The sequence below is a fragment of the Lepidochelys kempii genome, chromosome 7, assembly GCF_965140265.1.
Source record: "Lepidochelys kempii isolate rLepKem1 chromosome 7, rLepKem1.hap2, whole genome shotgun sequence".
In the NCBI taxonomy this organism is placed as follows: Eukaryota; Metazoa; Chordata; order Testudines; family Cheloniidae; genus Lepidochelys; species Lepidochelys kempii.
Genome location: NC_133262.1, coordinates 86,404,063 through 86,418,575, shown reverse-complemented (window position 1 = coordinate 86,418,575; position 14,513 = coordinate 86,404,063). Strand labels below are relative to the sequence as shown.

The 14,513-nt window shown below is 43.5% G+C and overlaps 2 protein-coding genes across 9 annotated transcripts in view; one reads left to right on the top strand and one right to left on the bottom strand.

Moving 5' to 3' along the window:
- DNAJC9 (DnaJ heat shock protein family (Hsp40) member C9) overlaps positions 1–2,056 on the top strand; it is a 25,061-nt gene extending 23,005 nt beyond the window's left edge. Inside the window, exon 9 of the transcript XR_012160013.1 lies at positions 1,342–2,056. The gene's annotated coding sequence lies outside the window, so the exon portion shown is untranslated. The remainder of the gene's footprint in view (positions 1–1,341) is intronic.
- FAM149B1 (family with sequence similarity 149 member B1) overlaps positions 1–14,513 on the bottom strand; it is a 27,362-nt gene that overhangs the window by 11,274 nt on the left and 1,575 nt on the right. For 5 of the 8 annotated variants that reach the window (XM_073353645.1, XM_073353647.1, XM_073353650.1 and 2 more), the window contains exons 2-8: positions 8,291–8,395; positions 6,774–6,906; positions 5,529–5,671; positions 4,674–4,793; positions 3,885–4,055; positions 1,349–1,542; positions 227–360 (exon numbers count right to left, since the gene is read on the bottom strand). In XM_073353645.1, the coding sequence (XP_073209746.1) occupies positions 227–360; positions 1,349–1,542; positions 3,885–4,055; positions 4,674–4,793; positions 5,529–5,671; positions 6,774–6,906; positions 8,291–8,395 (1,000 nt within the window). Of the gene's footprint in view, positions 1–226; positions 361–1,348; positions 1,543–3,884; positions 4,056–4,673; positions 4,794–5,528; positions 5,672–6,773; positions 6,907–8,290; positions 8,396–14,513 lie in introns of those variants that run through there. The other 3 variants (XM_073353646.1, XM_073353648.1, XM_073353651.1) reach the window with 2 other exon arrangements.

Genomic DNA, 14,513 nt, shown 5'->3' with positions numbered 1-14,513 from the left:
GATACTACAAAAACAACAACAAAATTTAAAACAGCAAAACAGGGATAAAAAACAATTGTGACTGTGAGGCATAACAAAACTAAAGTTTTAGAAAGGGCAGTTAGTGATCATGTGTCTAATTTTAAGAAGAGGTCGACACACAAATCTCCCTCTAGAAAACTTTAGCCTCTCTGGCCAGGCAGTGTTACTCGAACTCAACCTTAACCACTTGGCCAGTAGAGCTTACCAAATTTGAGGTGATGGAGGGCATTTTAGCTTGTGGCACTCGTGGTAACACCAATGGCAGAGGTTCAAACTGCAGAAAAGGGCTTCCAGGATCCATTCTCATTGTTTCTGCAGTTATGACATTTTTCTCATCATCTATGCAAAACAAGAAGAGTGGAGAATCCACATCATTACAAATTATCAGCATTGCCACTTTTATGGGCAATACTTTGAATCCAAAGATTTTAGGCTCTTTTTTGATAGATTTCACTCAGGTGTTTAACTCTGCTTAATATTGTTAAATTCATGTCTCATCAAGTTGCAAAATCAAGGTACTGTGTTGTCTTTAAAGGGTCATCACAAAAATATGTCTCTCTTTCATTTCATTCCATGATTTTTCTCACAGGCAGGCAGATTATAAGTTGTTTAAAGAGTAATATCAACTACAAATTTTAAAATCCCTTGAAAATATAATGTGGTGGGGAATACTATCTAAAATATTTTTTAATTTTCAATTTACCCCATTCACTGCTCTTTAAAGAAACAAAAACAAAACACTACCAATACATTACTGCAATATCTCTGCTCTGATCATGCAGGACAGCAGCTAACCAAAAGATGAAATAAGTGTACCTCAAACCTGTGTGGTTATCAAAGACACTAGTGAACTGATTATTTTTGGGTAGTGGGAAGACAAATAGTGTTTCCCAAATGGAACAGAGCGACAAGTGTTATTTATAGGATTCTAAAATAATATTGGAAACTATGGAAGGTATAAAAAGTATACTAAGTAATAAAAAGTATTGACAACCACTCTTTAAAGTATGATTTAATGTACAAATATTGCCTCCAGAAATACAGTATATCCTACAAGGCTAAGGCTTACTAATTTTAAGCACTCCAAAGAGTATCCTTTTTAAAGAGAAAAGGAGTACTTGTGGCATCTTAGAGACTAACGAATTTATTTGAGCATAAGCTTTCGTGAGCTATAAGCTTATGCTCAAATAAATTTGTTAGTCTCTAAGGTGCTACAAGTACTCCTTTTCTTTTTGCGGATACAGACTAACACGGCTGCTACTCTGAACCCTTTTTAAAGAGAGCATCGGAGTATTACATCCATTTCAAATTTTGTTTCAGCACTGACCCTTACCGGAGACTGATCCTTCCCAGTGCCGGCAGATTAACCCCTCCACAGAGCCCAGGACTTCACTCCACACATCATCAAACACATATGTGAGCACAGCATCCTTCATGCAGTAACATGGAGATATAGGAGGGAAACCTAATTTCTGTCTGTCAGATGAGAGTCCCATTTTCCTTTCATGCAACTCTTCCTCCCTGTAAAGAGAGGGTGAGCAAGATTTCTATCTTGACTTAAACAAACTGCTTTCTCTATCCTTTGCATTCTTGTTGTAATCATTTAATGTTTTAAATGGCTGGTTATATGTCTGTTACATACGTGCACCTCTGTTAGACTTCGGTTCGATTTCCTTTTAAGTTAAAATGGGTAGGTCAGGACAGCTGGCTGCATGATTACAAGAAATGACTTCAACAGAAATGGCGTATTTCTCACAGATTACTGTCTGTTGAGGGGTGGCAGTGCACTCAACAAATAAGAGCAGATAACCCACTGACTCTAGTATTGGAGGCAGAACACTTCTGTGGATACAGCACTGACACGAGAATATATTTCAGAGTCTGCCACTGATCTGTGTGATATTCAGTAAATCACTTTACCTCTCTGTGCCTTGATTTTCTGATCTGTAAAATTAGTATAATGATTTTTATTCTCCTTTGTAAAGTGCTTTGAGATTCAAGAATAAAAAGTGCTATATAAAAATATATATTGATATTTACAATTTGAGTACTTTGGCTTCCAGCGGGACTATTATCTTTATTCATCTCCCCACTAGGCAGCAGTCTTGCAAGGCACATCACTACAAAGTCTCTAATTTTGGCAACTAACTGCAGTTGTTTAGTAGCATTTCCTGTCTGTTGACCTAACAGCCACCAAATACTTAGAATATAGAACCAACTTAATTTCAGAGAATTAAAAAGAAATAAAGCTCTTTTATTTAAAAGATATAAAAAGAAAGCTCAGGGGCAGCAAGAGACCCCAGCTGCAGGATCTTCCACAAGACAGGACGTGTACTGAGTTCTGAAGCCCAGGAAATATCTGCTGCATTCAAGAACATGATGGGTCAGCCAAAAGATTTCACATGCTGACACAGAATAAAAAATATTTCAGCATCTATTTTTTACAGCATCAATATCTTCTATTTAATATTTAACATAAAAAGCTATACATTTTGAAGATAAGGAAGGGCCAGCATTAAAGGAGTTTTCTATACTGACTACTTAATACCTTACAGAATTCTCTGCTGTTTGTTCACTGCAATACTCATCTCCTACTGGCCTGGTCAGCTTATGCCATACAGTGCCATACAGGTTTTCAAACTGGAGTAGCTGTACCCCTACGGGTACATGAGAAAAGTCATGTAATGGCGGAGGTTGCATTTCTTTGTACAGATGTTTTCAAATTGTGGGGTACGCCCCCCTGGGGGGGCACACAGGAATGTTTAGGGGGCCCCCTTTGAGTTACAATTTTTGGTTGCACCCTTCAACACAGACAGGATGGGTGGCCCACTGACGTGAGTCAACAGGGGGGGATGGTGCTCCCTCCCCGAGTCCTGTGGCACGGGGCTGGCCTGAGCCACCTGGCGTCACTGTCCGTCCCCCTGAATGTTCCCCTGCGCCCCCCAAGAGGGCGCGCCCCATAGTTTGAAAAGCTCTACAAGCTGTTGCTAAATGGAAGGCAGAAATCTGGCAGGGGGTGGGGGAAGGGCGCGTTACCCTCCCCTACGTGTCGCCTCTACCTATCTCAGATGGGGATATGCAGTAGACTACATTATTTGGAAAGGAGTACCCAGCCTAAAAAGTTTGAAAACCACTGCTATACACCAATCAGAAAGTCATGATCTGATGAGTGTGACTTTGTTTTTTCAAACTAGTTAACTTGTGACCAACTAACAAACCAACAGGTCATACAGATTTCTTACTTACTTTTGTTTCCATTAGGCAAGTTGTACAAAATAAGTGGTGTTTCCAACTGACACCCTTAATTTCCTTCTTTTGATGGAAACAAATGTAAACTATTTTCTCATAAATCGTGAATCCAGAACAACTTAAATTGCTCTTATGGAGGTGGAAAGGTGTAATACTACCTAAGCACTAGCAATCTGGACACTGAAATGCGGACACAGCACCAAGCACATTGTTGATACTTAACAACTAACAACAAACTTTACATTCAGAATCATGTAACAGACCCTCGGCTATTATGTTATAAACCACCCCAGGCCAGAAACAGAAGCAACTAGTTTGAACAGTTATAGAAAAGAATTAAGACAAATACTTTGAGGAGAAAAATATAGCATAGCAAAATTACTAATTCAAGGAGGTGGATAGACCTACATGGGTTTAAAAGCTCCTCTCCAGGCTTAAACATTTTAAATTTCTTTCATTGGATGACGTGAGAGAAGATTCAGTTAAAGTATTGTTTTGTCATATTAACTGTCATCCCAATGTCAAGAACAAATGTAATATATTATCATTTAGCAACAGAAATTCCAGGCCACCAGTACTAGAAGTATTGTTATAGATTAATATTCAATACCTACACATCTCTGCAGTCAAATGCTAAATATTCCTCCATTATTCCTTCAGAGACAATTACTCCATCTTCACCTTCTTCACTCTCCACAGAGCAAACAGTAGGAGGTTTTGAAAAGTCAGCATCTTTATGAATGGGAGTAACCCACAGAGGTATCTTCTTGCCCAAAATACTAAACCTTAACAAACAAAATATTTTTCAAAAAGCAGAAAATAAAACAAATTTGTTATTCTATTTATAATAGCAGAATTTAGCTTTTTCTGTATGGTTGACTGAGAGACATAAGATGGTTTGGTTGTAAGACCAAATGGGTACATTAATGGGTTAGGTACTGGAGAGGACAGTAAGCCTACATATTGTGTATTTTAATGCTGTATATTTTTAATACTTATACAAGAGTCTACAGTCTCAGAGAATAAGTTTATAAAACAATTGTAAAGAAAAAAGTGCTTTATATCTTTAAAGCATTGTACCAACATTAATAATTAATTAATGTCACTGGCAACTACTATATATACAAATCCTCAAAAAGCTAACTATCAACTTATTAGGTCAATTTGTAGTCTACCGCACCTCAAAAATAGACTCATCTGGAAGGTCTAACCATCCTGAATCTAGTAACATTTCTTTTGGCTACTAATCCATGCTTTGTCCAAAAACGTACCAAACAAAGAATGCTGAAGCTTGACTTCATATACAACTCATAAATTAAGAAAAGAAATTGATTGTTGCAATCCTTGAGCAGAAAGATCACCTTCAGATACTGATACAATCTGGGAAATCTACTGATACTTACTCACTAGAATCTCTTTCTTGTACTGGGCTGACATCCAGTGAACCTAAGCTGCTAGAAGGTGAACTTGAATACCACCCAAAACCTTCATCTGTGGGGATTACTACCTGCTTCCCCAAAATCCTATAATATTAAAAAGAAAATTTTAAAAAATTAGACAATGTGATACGTAAAATGGCTGAATGATTTATTATACAAGAAAGTAAACAACGTTTATTGGGAAGCCATATGAACACCATAGAAATAGTGAGGTTGCTTGTATCTCACACATATAGCTTTGAAAATATACTTGTCAAATGAGAGAAATTTTCTGCTTTGCAGATTATATTTTAATGTGGTTTGAGGTATTTTCTCTACACATATTCCATGGCATCATGCATATGTGTTAAGAGAATTCTTTTGCTTTCTCCTCTTCTAACACTAATGCCTTAAGCATTGGCAAACCTGTCAAATGTAAGACTAAGATTTAAGTCTCCAAACAGCCACCATAACTGGCAAGCTATTCATTTGTAGAGCAAGGATGAAATTTTGGTGTTTTTTAATTATAAAAAATAAACATCCATAACTTCTAAGAAAAAATGCCTTGCAACTTTTTCTAAGAAAAAAATTGCTATTTTAGGGCCCAATGTAGTGGAAAATATCATCAGTCTTCCAAGCACCTGAATGAACTAAACATGAGCCTTGCAGCAGTGGGGAAGAGGTGGGAGCCGACAGACAATTTTATCTCCACATATTGTATAATCACACACACTCACATCAATTCTAACAATGTTTAAAAATACAGCCATTTTCACCACTAGCAATTTGGTTCTTTAATAATTCTGTGACAGTAACAGCATTAGTCCATCAATACAATACCTGAGATGAGGAAAGCTAGATGTCCATTGTTGGCACTCTACTTGCAGACCCTCAACATGCACACTTTCTTTCTGTTCATATAAAAGCTCATCAATGTGTCTGAACATCTGCTGAACTTGTCGTGTGGCAGCTTTATCAAATTCCTAGGAAGGAAAATTATCCAAAAAAATGTTAAAAGGGAGGATTTGGGGTGAGAATTTTTTTAAGCCACCTACATTGAAAAAACATTAGTTTACTTAAACTTTAGCAGGATTGATTTAAACAGAAGGACCTCTCTCACGCATGCATGTTAACCTTAAGTCATCTTTCCACTGGAAAGAACACGGATTGATGTAAGTGCTGATCCCAAGTACACACAAAATTTAGATTAGCACTGTCCCTATTGGATGGTTTAATAGAAAAGACATCAGAAGGTTTTAGAATATTTGTTTTAAATCAATAATAAGAAAGAAAATTATGTCAGTTGAGACATGGCAATTCAGGTTAATTACCTAGAAACATGAAAAAATAAGACTCATCCAAATTTCAGTGAAATGGAAAATTAATCATGCCATAGATGGTGACAGAGAATGGAAAAACAATGCTAACTGGTATCAGATGTTGCCACAAATTTGACACTGAATAGTAATCAAGAGTTGATAGGTGCCAAATCCTCTATGTAGCCAGTAAACAACTGAGGATGCTTCTCCAGACAGACAACAACTGAAGATGTTTCTCAAGTCATTTGAAATTCAAAAATTTTTCTGTCTCCACTGTGGAGAGAACAATAGCACCTGTTAATCAGAGCCTATGTCAGAATATGAAAGAGAAAAAATATCAGTGGCTTTAATATGCTTTGAGAAGCACAGAGGTTTTCCAACATACAGTTTGGTCAATCCAACCACATGAAAACGACACACTGGCATGTGAGGTTCAACAATTATGACATATATGCTGTATACATTAACTTTACTCATCAAATCACCTGTGATCCGAAAGTTTTAGGCTAAAAATGCAGACTATACGATATTCAGGTATTAGTAGAAGATGTCCTGATTAGACAATAAAGAAAAGAGGGTTGGGAGGGGTTAAGAGAGAAAGACCCTCCATTTCTTTTCCCATAACAAATACCATTGCATTATTTACAGCTCTCATCTTAACCTGGATTTTGCAAATAAATTTACTCAAAATGCTACTTTAAATGTGTCAGCACAACCTTTCAGCTGTCTCTGATAATTTTATGCTGGAGGACTGTGTTCTACTCACATCGTAGCCCCAAGAGAAGACTGAGCTGTCTTCAGTGGAGGTTCCTGTGTAACTCTGACTAGCAGACCATGAGCTCCCATTGTCAGCTGCAGTAATATCTGGGTAATTTGATTCCTTCAAGATTTCAGACTCCCTAAAATGCACATTTTGTGGGGTGCGGGAGAAAAAATTCTCATGAGATACATTCACAAATATGTGGATGAGTAAACTATTTTTCCTGTATAGAAAGGCATGTATATAACATTTTAGATTCCAGTAGAGGGCTGCAGGATTAGGCTCTTCACATGTTCATTTTCCAAGAGTTATTTTACTACCGTCTCCCTTTAACTACATAGAGAATTACCAGTTCATCTTCTCCACACCTCAGAAAATCACTCTCCCTCTCTCCTGCTTCTAACATAAAAATGAGATGACCCACAACATTCACAAGATGTGACAATCAAAAGAATTTAACTAGTCTGAAAATTATTCCCAAACACTACATGTGTTCCCATATATGTATACTAGGGATTGAAAAAGTATATCATATTGTCTTTCCAAAATGAAAGGGAGGGCAACCAGCAAGGCATAGAGCAAATTTTTGGCAAATTTTTTGGCCCGAGGGCCACATCGGGGTTGCAAAATGGTATGGAGGGCCAGGTAGGGAAGGCTGTGCCTCCGCAAAGAAGCCTGGTCCCCACCCCCTATGCGCCCCCTCCCACTTCCCGCCCCCTGACTGCCCTCCTCAGAACGCCTGACCCATCCACCCCCTGTCTCCTTGTCCCCTGACCGCCCCCTCCCAAGACCCCTGTCCCTAACTGCCCCCCCAGGACCCCACCCCCTATCCAACACCCCCTGCTCCCTGTCTCCTGACTGCCCCCCTCCCCGAACCTCTGCCCCATCCAACCACCCCCTGTCCCCTGAATGCCCCCTGAGATCTCTTTACCATGCCACTCAGAGCGGCAGGACAGGCTTACTGGAAAGCCTGGGAGGTGGGCGGGCGCAAGCCGCGCTACCCGCACGGTGGCGTAACTACAGGGGAGGGGGGATAGCGGGGAAGGGGCCAGGGGCTAGCCTCCCCGGCCGGGAGCTCAGGAGCTGGGCAGAATGGTCCCATGGGCCAGATGTGGCCCACAGGCCGTAGTTTGCCCACCTCTCGCATAGAGTCACTACCCTAGTGAGAAGCCTGGGTCAAGCTGCTGGGACGGGGACAGGTGCTGGGATTCAATTGTCTCCAGCCTCATTATGACCCCAGTCCAAGAAGCTGTTCTATGTTGGGGATCTCTTTGCCCATGCAGAGTCCCATTAATTTCACTGGCAACTTGTGCGAGTGCAGACCTCTGAGGTCTATATGGTATTATCTCTGGGAATCAAGCATTAGTAACGTAGTTATACTGTGGATTCATGCCACTGTGAATCAACATATATACCACCTAATTTAATAGACTGTGTCACTGTGATAGCTTTATAATGCGGACACAACACAAAAGTTGTTTCTCTGTCGTCTCCTGACAAAAATATTTTATTACTCCAGATACCTCAAGACTTCTTCATAGCTTTCAGTGGCCGGTGTAGCAGGGTAAATGTCATCTCGTGGCTCTGGCAGGGGATGATGCTCTAAAGCATTTTTTGCAAGTCCATGGCTAAAAGAAACATAAAATAAATAAGCTCAATTTGACATTAGTTCTGAGAATAAACACCACAACTGAAAACTTCTGCAGAGTTCCAGGGCATTAGAGGTTTTTGATGATTTTCAAGGAAACAGTAACATGCACACCTGAACTGAGTTTGTATCCCTAGAGGATTAGTGCCACTATATTAAATATCTACCAGTATTCCGTTACAAATCGCTATTGTCATCAAAGTCTTAGAATTTAAACATAAAAATTAACTCCAGAATGAAGTTTGAAATAAAAGATCTTGGTTTAGGATCCACTGTCTCCCTTTAAACTAAGCTTATTTGGCCATAATTCATCAAATTAATGCTTTCAGAATAACATAAATACATGACAACACTGATCATAAACAATAAGTATTTTATTTACAATAATAGTTGTTTTTATTTTGTTTGGATACTGTATCCAGTCCACCACTACTGCTTCCACAATATTATTTACATTTTAACAAATCTTTTCAAAAAACACAGAGATCAGACAGGTTCCTTCACACTTTATTTTGGCTATCACTTTCTATACTTCAAAGAGACTTAGATTAAGATGGGGCTGCAAAACAATCTCCAGGGCAAATGGGGTCCTGAGTTATGTTGTAGATTTCTTTCAGAGTAGCAGCCGTGTTAGTCTGTATTTGCAAAAAGAAAAGGAGTACTTGTGGCACCTTAGAGACTAACACATTTATTTGAACATAAGCTTTCATGAGCTACTGTTCACTTCATCGGATGCATTCAGTGGAAAATACAGTGGGGAGATTTATATACATAGAGAACATGAAAGAATGGGTGTCACCATACACACTGTAACTGAGAGTAATCACTTAAGGTGAGCTATTACCCACGGGCAGGGGGGAGGAGGGAGGAGAGGAACCTTTTGTAGTGATAATCAAGGTGGGCCATTTCCAGCAGTTGACAAGAAAGTCTGAGGAACAGTGGAGGGTGGGGGGGGGGGGGCGGCGGAATAAATATGGGGAAATAGTTTTAGTTTGTGTAATGACCCATCCACTCCAAGTCCACATAACTGTGTCCACATATCTATTCAGGGGACACCATCATAGGGCCTAATCACATCAGCCACGCTATCAGAGGCTTGTTCACCTGCACATCTATCAATGTGATATATGCCATCATGTGCCAGCAATGCCCCTCTGCCATGTACATTGGTCAAACTGGACAGTCTCTACGTAAAAGAATAAATGGACACAAATCAGACGTCAAGAATTATAACATTCAAAAACCAGTCGGAGAACACTTCAATCTCTCTGGTCACTCGATTTCTGATCTCAAAGTGACTATCCTTCAACAAATAAACTTCAAAAACAGACTCCAACGAGAGACTGCTGAATTGGAATTAATTTTCAAACTGGATACAATTAACTTAGGTTTGAATAAAGACTTGGAGTGGATGGGTCATTACACAAAGTAAAACTACTTCCCCATGTTTATTTCCCCCCCCCCTCCACTGTTCCTCAGACGTTCTTGTCAACTGCTGGAAATGGCCCACCTTGATTATCACTGCAAAAGGTTTCTCTCCCCCACCCCCCTTTCCTGCTGGTAATAGCTCACCTTAAATGATTACTCTCGTTACAGTGTGTATGGTAACATCCACTGTTTCATGTTCTCTATGTAACCCTTCTGCCCGTCAGAGTTGGCAGCAACAAGGGCCGGGTTCAATATCTAGGGGTTCCATTCCAATAACACAATGCAAACCGGCTCGAGCCCCCACCCAGTGACCTGGGACAAATATATACCACCCCCGCTGGGCGCCTCCAAGAGGCAATACTTCCCCTCTCGCAAGCACATAGTCTGAGTGTAGCAAAAGTCTTTTAATAACAGAGAGAAACAATGTGGCATTATGTTGGGGAAACACCCCCAACAGGATTCATAACACAACCCATGAGCAAAAACAACCCCACCCCAGGCAAATTGGGGCATGCCCTTTTCCCTTTGGTTCTTGAGTCCAGCAACCCCAAATCACCCAAAGTCCCAAAAGTCCAATGCCCCAAAAGTCTCTGTCCCTGGTCAGGGCAGCCCCAGAGTTCGAAAGTTTATCGGCGGAGCTTTACCTCCCAACCTGGGTGGAAATGGGACGGGGTAAGAGGCACCTTACGTGATCTGAAGCTGACCGCCCCATAGCTCCATAGCGGCGCTCCGCCAGCCGCCCCACGAACTCCTTCGCTCAGCTGCGCTCCGCTCCGCCAGCCGCCCCACAAACTCCCTCGCTCAGCTGCGCTCCGCTCCGCCAGCCGCCCCACAAACTCCCTCGCTCAGCTGCGCTCCGCTCCGCCAGCCGCCCCACGAACTCCTTCGCTCAGCTGCCCCACGAACTCAGCTCCACGGCCCACAAGCAGCTCCTGCCATCCACACACTGCTCCGCGTCGAATTGCTTCACCAGCCGTCCCGCAAACTGCTCCACAATATATCTTCAGGCTCCCCCACTACTTAACACAACACTCAGTGATTTCAGCTCTTAGGTGAATTCAGCTTATAGTAGGGGAGCCCCAGTGCTGGTGCACTGTCAGCCCAAAGTGAGCTCAGCAGCCTATAACTAGACTTCTAACGAAATCAAAATTAGCTCTGATATTCCACAGTGGAGAGAGGAGGAAGTGCAATCAGCATGTAAGGCCCTCACCAAGGGGCCCATGCCACCAAGTACTACTACTTGTCCCCAGCCTCTCTCCATTCACACAGTTTTGGAACCCATGACCCTTGCCTAGCGAGTGCTACTTAGTTGATGGTGAATCCCTCCATCATAACAAAAGGCCACGTACAGTTCCAAGCACAGTTCCCATAATCAGGGTAATAACAATTTATTCTTCCTGCCCCAATAACAGAGACACTGGGGATCCCACAGCAGCCAAAGTGACCATTTGGGCAGCTATGGTCTCATTCTAGGCGTGGTGGGTGTGCCTATGCAAATGAGATCGGCCCCTGAAGTTCTTTTCCACAACTTGCCACACCTCACCACCAGATGTCAGGGTGGAGCTCATCCTGACACTGCTTACATCCTCCCCCCAGCCGAGACTTTGTCGTCCCGACAAATCACACTCCCTTTATACCAACTCATTGGTTTCCTCCAAAGGGCCTCAGGAAGCCCACTTTAGCTTCCACAAGCCTGTGTGCTATATGTATTGGCTCCTCACTAGTCACCCCAGGTGCATCATAAGTTAACCGTTTCACTGGTCTTATCACCCTGTCTCGTCTATTGAGAATCTCTGTTGCCGAGGTAGGGGGAACATCCTCTTGAGTGACGGATGGAGAGGCTTCCCTGGAGGGTCCCTCGGCTACTGGCGTAGGCCCCTGCACTCCTAGTTCTAACGCTGGAGGGTCCAAGGTGCCCAGGACATCCTCTACCTGTCTGTCCCCATTGTCCAATAACCTGTGTGTGTCATCACAGGGGGGTCTCATCAGCAGCACCGGGGTATCAGAAATGGGCCTAAATAGTTCCGCCATTGGGTTTAGGGCGGAAGAGGGAAAACTCTCGTTTGGTTCAGCTGATCGAGACTGAAATCTTGTCTCCATCCCAGGATACACCAGGGTTGTGTCTTCCTCCTCAGACTCACTCTCAGATGTGCAGAATAGGGGTAAGTTAGCTGCAGGGGGCCCACTGTCTGTGTTGGATGGCGGCTTTGGTCTAGCACCTCTGTTCTGCCCGGCGGCCCTGCCGTGGCCCATCTCACAAGGGGTGCTTACCAATTCCCCCACAGGGAGCAAAAGGTTTCTATGCACCGTCTTTATTTGCCCTGGACCGTCTTCAGGTTTGATCTTGTAGACTGGCAGATCTCCCAGCTTTTCCATCACCAGGTAAGGTATTGCCTTCCATCTGTCAGCTATCTTGTGTTTGCCAGCAATACCCAAATTTCGCAGCAGGACTCTGTCCCCCGGCTGGAGCTCCTGCGAACGCACTCTAGCATCATATCGATGTTTGTTGCGGTCTGCGTTCTTCCGAGCCGCAGCGGTAGCTAAGCGATAAGCATCCCGCAGCTTTTCTCTTAGTCGGGATACATACTGCTGATGAGTTTCATAGCTATCTCCATCCTCTGATACACCAAAGCACAAGTCTATGGGTAATCTTGGTTCTCGCCCAAACATCAAGAGATATGGGGTGACTCCCGTAGCATCGTTCTTTGTGGCATTGTAGGCATGCACCAGAAATGCGACATGCTGGCTCCAGGTTGCCTTCTGCTCTGGTCGCAAAGTTCCCAACATATCTAATAGGGTTCGATTGAACCTCTCGGGCTGAGGATCACCTTGGGGGTGATAAGGCGTTGTCCTAGACTTTTTAATTCCTGCTATCTTCAGCACCTCCTTCAGAAGGTGACTCTCAAAATCCCGCCCCTGATCAGAGTGTATCCGAGCCGGGAATCCATAGACTGAGAAATATTTGTCCCACAATACTCGAGCAATGGTGGTGGCCCTCTGATCACGTGTGGGATATGCTTGTGCATACCGTGTAAAATGGTCAGTCACTACTAGAATGTTTCCAACATTCCTCTTGTCTACCTCCACAGACAAGAAATCAATGCATACCAACTCCAAAGGTTTGTTGCTGGTGATGTTCTTGAGATATGCAGCCCTCGTGGGCAGAGTTTTCCTTTGAACACATCGAGCGCAAGTCTCACATTTCCTGCGAACATCTTCAGCCATTCGGGGCCAATAGAACCTACTACGAATAAGTTCCAGGGTCCTCTCCATCCCTAAATGCCCAAAGTCATCATGCAGGGCCCTCATGGCCAGGGCTCTGTACTTTTTTGGCAGTACTAGTTGTGCTCGTTGTTTTTGTAAAGGGTCAGTGGTCATTCGGTGTAGCACTCCCTGAATCAGTTTTAGTTTGGTCCATTCTCTCAATAGTAGTTTACCCTCCGGGTTAGGTGGGACAACCGCAGCTGGGCTTCGCCCCTCCCTTTTGGCAAGTAGTGTATCACGAATGTCAATATCTTGCCGCTGGGCTTCTTGCCAGTCAGCCGCATTGAGCATGGGCAAAGGAGATTGGTCTAATGCAATATAGTTCACCGAAGCAGAAGGCATGCATTCAGGGGGCAGGCCCAAAGCTTCTGCAACACATCCCTGAAAGTCTTCACGGGCCTCTGGCTCTCGGCGACTCACACTGCAAATAGCTCTCACTCCATCTGTGGGTATCACAGCAACTTCTGGAGCCTGCGGACGCCTGGACAATGCATCTGCATCTACATTGCTTCTCCCTGATCGGTACTGAATGCTGAACTCATAGCTAGCCAAGGCGGCCACCCATCTCTGCCCTGTAGCATCCAGCTTAGCACTTGTTAACACATAAGTCAGTGGATTGTTGTCTGTCCACACCTGGAACTGAGCACCATACAAGTAGTCTCGAAATTTCTCAGTGATGGCCCATTTCAAGGCCAAAAACTCCAGCTTGTGGGTGGGATAGCGAGTTTCACTATCAGACAATCCTCGGCTGGCAAAGGCTACCGGTTTACATTTGCCTTCCACTTCCTGGTACAGGACTGCTCCCAGAGTTCGAAAGTTTATCGGCGGAGCTTTACCTCCCAACCTGGGTGGAAATGGGACGGGGTAAGAGGCACCTTACGTGATCTGAAGCTGACCGCCCCATAGCTCCATAGCGGCGCTCCGCCAGCCGCCCCACGAACTCCTTCGCTCAGCTGCGCTCCGCTCCGCCAGCCGCCCCACAAACTCCCTCGCTCAGCTGCGCTCCGCTCCGCCAGCCGCCCCACGAACTCCTTCGCTCAGCTGCCCCACGAACTCAGCTCCACGGCCCACAAGCAGCTCCTGCCATCCACACACTGCTCCGCGTCGAATTGCTTCACCAGCCGTCCCGCAAACTGCTCCACAATATATCTTCAGGCTCCCCCACTACTTAACACAACACTCAGTGATTTCAGCTCTTAGGTGAATTCAGCTTATAGTAGGGGAGCCCCAGTGCTGGTGCACTGTCAGCCCAAAGTGAGCTCAGCAGCCTATAACTAGACTTCTAACGAAATCAAAATTAGCTCTGATATTCCACAGTGGAGAGAGGAGGAAGTGCAATCAGCATGTAAGGCCCTCACCAAGGGGCCCATGCCACCAAGTACTACTACTTGTCCCCAGCCTCTCTC